This window comes from Rhinopithecus bieti, unplaced genomic scaffold (genome assembly GCF_001698545.2).
Source record: "Rhinopithecus bieti isolate Rb0 unplaced genomic scaffold, ASM169854v2 scaffold_2572, whole genome shotgun sequence".
NCBI classification, from domain to species: domain Eukaryota; kingdom Metazoa; phylum Chordata; class Mammalia; order Primates; family Cercopithecidae; genus Rhinopithecus; species Rhinopithecus bieti.
In genome coordinates, this window is record NW_016804595.1 from 2,992,303 (window position 1) to 2,998,337 (window position 6,035).

Genomic DNA, 6,035 nt, shown 5'->3' on the forward strand with positions numbered 1-6,035 from the left:
TCTCTAGTAAAAATACAAAAATTAGCTGGGTGTGGTGGTACAGGCCTGTAGTCCCAGCTACTCGGGAGACTGAGGCAGGAGAATCCCTTGAACCCGGAGCCGGAGGTTGCAGTGAGTGGAGATCGCCCCACTCCCCCCCAGCCCCATGAAAGAAGAAGACCCCGCTCAAAAAAAAAAAAAAAAAAAAATTTCTAAAAGCACTCTTAAGACCTACAAATCAGGGTTTATATAGTGTTAACTCTATCAACAGTAACCTCTCTTATGGTTTCCAATTGTCAGCTTTTATTGAGACTTTTGAGGAAACAAAGAATCAGGAACTGGAACGAAAGGCACAGATAGAAGCCAACATTGTTTCACTCTTGGAGCACTGTAGTCGAGTGAGTACCCTGTGCCTGTCTTGGTGTCCCCTTTATTTTTGCTGTGATTAACTTTCCAAATACAACTCAAAAAATAAAATGACTCACTATTATGTCTTTTCATTTAACTGCTTCCTTTAAATTCCCTTACTTGTTACTATTTATTTCAGCTATTAACTTTTTTATCACTCTTCCAAAATGTCAGGTAATTAGGGTGATAGAGAAAAAGGATGATATGTATAATATCAATATTCAGCAGTAAATGAAGCCCTAATTGAGAATAATTATTATGATCTTCTTCCATTGTTAATCTGTCTGAACTTTTGAAAGTAACATTTGCACAGATAATTTCAAAACCTAGACATGTTAGAAAATGTTTATGTTTTTATACTGTAAATTTTATTGTAAATAAAAAGGATTCTTTTCTTGCATGTATATGTAATGAGTATCTCAAATTATCAGAAAATGTTTATTGGGCATCTATTATGAAATGCATGGTCTCCTTTCAATATTCTTAGTGTTTTAAGACTACAACCAGTTTCTAAAATAGTGTAGTTGAATTTTTTTCTACAGTGAAGTAAAGGAAATGAAAAAAAACCCCACAATTTTGAATTTATAGTCTGTCTTTATTGAGAAAACCCAATTTTGAATTTCATTTTCTATACAACATATAACTTGAATGGTGTATTTCAAAAACAAATACCTGATCCAAACATCTCATCCTTTGACAGTGTTTTCCAAGAGTTTTATTGAGAGTTAAATCAGTGGATTTTTTTGTATTTTTATTTCTCTGCAAATGCAGAATATAAATCGTATGAAACAGATATCCTCTATCACCAATCAAGAGCTAAAGATGATGCAGGATGACCTTAATTTTAAATCTACTGAAGTGCAGAAATCACAAAGTACAGCTCGGAATTTGACTTCAGGTGAGAAAACAACCTAGATTTTAATATTCTTTTTTTTTTTTTTTAATATATCAGTGTTATTCTCTTTGATTTTTTTAAAGCCTCATTGACTGAGGCTATAATTTATGATTGCCTATTGCCTCAGAATTATGTGTGGCTTTTTTCGTCAGCTGGCTAGTATTATATTGCATATTGTCACTGATTTAACAACATTTATTGAATACTTATTTCAAGCCTGTGCTATATAATTCTGGGTATTGTTAAAGATAAACAAAGCTGGATGCAAGTTAAAGTGCTAAGGACAGATTTTAGTCAATAATACAGTGTGGCAGTAAGCAAGGAGGGTCCAGCATGAATTGAAATCACCTTTAATTTGTACAGAGGTGATTGAGTGTTTTAAAGGGAGAATGAGGGAGTGGTAAGGGAAAAGAAAAATTACAGAGTTCATCAGTGTACATGCTGATTAGGCCAGCTGTGTCTGTTAGCTGGCAAGTATCAAGTTAGGATTCTATGCTTATACACAGACTAGCAGACAGAGGCCCTAACTTTCCTGATAATTACATTTTAATGGAATGGCTTTTAGGTCCTTGAGAAAAATACTCCTGAGTTATGGGAGGTACATACAGATATGGTTTGGATTTTTTGTCCCCTCCAAATTTTATGTTGAAATGTGACCTCCAGTGTTGGAGGTGGGCCTACTGGGAGATGTTTGGGTCGTGGGGGCAGATCTCTCATGAATGGCTCAGTGTCATCCTTGTGGTAATGGGTATGTTTTTTGTGAGTTCAGGTGAGATCTGGTTGTTTAAAAGAGCCTGGCACCTCCTCCCTCTCTCTCTTACCTTGTAACATGCAGGCTCCCCTTCTGTGATATCTCCCCTGGACACCCAGCTTTAAAATTTCCCTCTTTTGTACTCTTTCCCTTTATTTCTCAGACCGGCCAACACTTAAGGAAATAGAAAGGAACCTACATTGAGTATCGGGGGTAGGTTTCCCCCGATATCTGGTGCCCTTCTGTCATAATTGTAAGCTTCCCGAGGCCCTCACCAGAAGCAGATGCTGGCACCATGTTTCATGTACAGCCTGTAGAACCATGAGCCAAGTAAGCTTATTTTTTTAAAATAAATTACCCAGTCTCAGGTATGCCTTTATAGCAGTGCAGATAGACTAACATACATATACATCTTAAAGATACAGAGGAAAGATTCACAACTGGATGCTCTAAGAAAGGGTAGTCGGGCCTGTTGACCAATATGGGCTAGAATAAATAGTACATTCTTTTGGCAGCCTTAAGCTTTGTCTGGCAGGCACTTTAAAGTGGGGATAGGGTCATCCTAGGGATGCAGACTTGAGCTGTTAGAAACTGTTTGTTTAAATCTTCTAATGTGGGTGGAAGGTGGTGCATGAAATCATTTGTGCTGAGAGTGGAATTTTTATAGGCAGAGGTTGAGGCCTAGTTGAGAAGAGAGCTCAGAGGAACCTAGCTAGTTTGGTCAAAGATTGAATCTTTGTCAGTATAAGTGGCTTAAAAAAATCTAATCTGTTTCTTCAAGAAACTTTCAACCTTGTGGAGTGTCAGTTATGATACAATGAAATAATGCTATGATAGAAGTAAGCATAGGGAGCAATGGAAGTACATAGGGGACATATCCAGCCCAGTCTTGGATAGTTAAGAAGAGATGATGTTTAATTTTAATTAGTTTAAGTCATGCTTACTAGCATGGGACTAGAGCGGCACTGTCCAAGATAAATGTAATGCCAATATATATTATATTTATATAATTAAAGTTTTCTAGTAGCCATGTTGAAAAGTAAAAGAGACAGATTAATTTTAATAATATATTTTATTTAAACTGGTATAGCCAAGATATTATTTCAGCATGTAAACTATATAAAAATGATCAAAGACATAGTTTATTTTCATGACATTTCAATTAGGACTAGCCTTATTTATTTATGTTTTTATTTATTTATAAGACAGGGTCTCACTCTCATTGCCCAGGCTGGAGTTAAGTGGTGTGATCATAGCTCACTGCAGCCTTTACTTTCCTGGGCTCAGGTCCTTCTCTCACCTCAGCCTCCCAACTACCTGGGACAACAGGCACACACCAGCATGCCTAGCTAATATTTTGATTTTTAATAGACATGGGGTTTCACCATGTTTTCCAGGCTGGTCTCAACTCCTGAGCTCAAGCCATCTGCCCACCTCGGCTTCCCAAAGTGTTGGGATTACAGGCATAAGCCACTGCACCTGGCCTGGACTAGACATACTTAAAAGTGTTCAAAAATCACATGTGGTTACTGGCTGCCATTGGGATGGTGCAGGTGGAGATTAGATACAAATAAAGTTGAGGTTAAAGAGACTAGGATAAAGCCATGTAAAAATTTGATAGGATCTTTGATTTATGAACTAATGGCTTCTATGGGTGTTCTTTATGCTGGTGTGTGGCAGCTTTGAATTAGCTATGTTTTTGTCTACCTGGAATTACTACAGTTAGTGAGATAACGAGAAATGAAAACCTAATTAATATTTGCTAACTTAAGAATGTTGAAGGATTTTTGAAATGAAATAATGATCCATAATACCTTTATCTGGATTCCCAAAATCTAAAAAGATATTGGCAGCAAAACCTGACCTGACCTGAACTGACATGAGGCTATTTATAGTTTTTGATTGTCCTACCTAGTGTGACTATGCTTTTTGCTGTAGAAATATTCGTGTACTTGATGACAAGGTATTATCTCAGACCCTGCTGTTATGTAATTAGTATATGTGCTATATTACTTTTCTAAAATCCAAAGAATTATGCATTCTGAAATACAAGAGTTTTAGATAAGGGATTATAGACCTATAAATGCATACTGAATGCTATTAATTGCATTAATAGTGGTGATATAGGTATATAATCGCTATATTTAAGCCTATTTTACATCCAGATTTGTTGAGTTTACCATAGTTTTATTTGTATGTCTATATGCCAACTAACTGGAAGAATTACATTCTTGATGTATAACTACTATTGGTTTGACTGTGAGTTTATTTTTATTGTAAAAAAAACAACAAAATTTATCATCTTAACCATTTTGAAGTGTACAATACAGTAGTGTTAACTATATGCACATTGTTGTGCAACAAATCTCTAGAACTTTTTCATCTTGCAGAACTAAAACACTATATCTCCTGAACAACAACTCCATATTTCCCTATCCCCTGACCCCTGGAGACCACCATTCTACTTTTGTTTCTATGAGTCTGACTACTTTAAATTACTTCATATAAATGAAGTCATACAGTATTTGTCCTTTGGGGACTGGCTTAGTTCACTTGGCATAATGTCCTCAAGGTTCATCCATGTTGTAGCAAAGAAGGATTTTCTTTTTTAAGGTTCAATAACAATTCTATTTCATGTATATATCCTATTTTAAAGTCTATCTATAGACATTTAGATTGCTTCCACCTTTTGGCTATTGTGAATAATGCTGCAGTGAACATGGGTGTGTAAATATTTCTTCATGATCCTATTTTCATTTCTTTTGGACATATATGAATATTTTAAAATATTTTCTCTTTTCTATAAACTAAATAATTTTATAGTTTTATTATTTCATCTAGAAAACCTGTTTTGTATTTTAGATCTTCATGCCTAAGTTTTTCATTTATCTAAGGTCAATGTAAATTCAACAAGTTTTTCCCCCTTTAAGTTATCTTCTGTAACAGCTGTCAAGAAATGTACATTTTTTAAAAGGCAAAAATCAATACCAGGAAACAAATTCAATAATCAAGACTTTGTATTCATTCCACATTTTATACTTTGTGTTTATAGTTCCTTTTAACAGCTAGTCATTATGGGCCGGGCGAGGTGGCTCACGCCTGTAATCTCAGCACTTTGGGAGGCCGAGGTGGGCGAATCATCAGAGGTCACGAGTTCAAGGCCTGGTTGACCAACATGGTGAAACCCCATCACTACTAAAAATGCAAAATTACCTGGGAGTGGTGGCGCATGCCTGTAATCCCAGCTACTCAGGAGGCTGAGGCAGAAGAATCACTTGGAGCCAGGAGGTGGAGGTTGCAGTGAGCCGAGATCGTGCCATTGCACTCCAGCCTGGGCGACAGTGCGAAACTCTATCTCAAAAAAGAAAAAAAAAGGAGTCATTATGTGTTCTCCAGAGATGTACAGTGAAAAAAAAAAAAAAGAAAACTGGCTTCAATGGAGATAAAATCCAGTTTAATACTATGATAAGGATTTTGCTGGAAATTTTTCTTAGTAAAGGTTAAAGTCATTGATAATGACTTTAATTTCGTTTACTACATTGTTTTCATTTTAACTTCAACCAACCATATAATTTTTTATTTCTTTCTTTCCCTAAAACCATCCTCCAACTCAATAAATTTTTTGTATTTTGAAAGCACCATGAGAGGTTTATAATATTCTTGTTTGCCTTTCAGATATAATGGATTTAGTGTACTCTGTGTTTTATTTTTATTATTATTTTTTTTTAATGAAGCAATCGCTTCTTGGGGGAAGGGTGAAGAAAACTTAGATATTATAATGGCACTTCACAGGTCACTGTACCTAAAGGGCTACACACTACATCAGTGATGTAAACATGTCAGGGGAGGCCAGGCGCGGTAATCCCAGCCTGTAATCCCAGCACTTTGGGAGGCTGAGATGGGCGGATCACGAGGTCAGGAGATCGAGACCATCCTGGCTAACACGGTAAAACCCTGTCTCTACTAAAATACAAAAAAAAATTAGCCGGGCGTGGTGGCTGG

General features: G+C 36.3%; 1 protein-coding gene across 2 annotated transcripts in view; it reads left to right on the forward strand.

Moving 5' to 3' along the window:
• IFT74 (intraflagellar transport 74) overlaps positions 1 to 6,035 on the forward strand; it is a 122,962-nt gene that overhangs the window by 106,982 nt on the left and 9,945 nt on the right. For both annotated transcript variants that reach the window (XM_017869325.1, XM_017869326.1), the window contains 2 exons: positions 280 to 377; positions 1,159 to 1,285. In XM_017869325.1, coding sequence (XP_017724814.1) covers positions 280 to 377; positions 1,159 to 1,285 — 225 coding nt within the window. The remainder of the gene's footprint in view (positions 1 to 279; positions 378 to 1,158; positions 1,286 to 6,035) is intronic.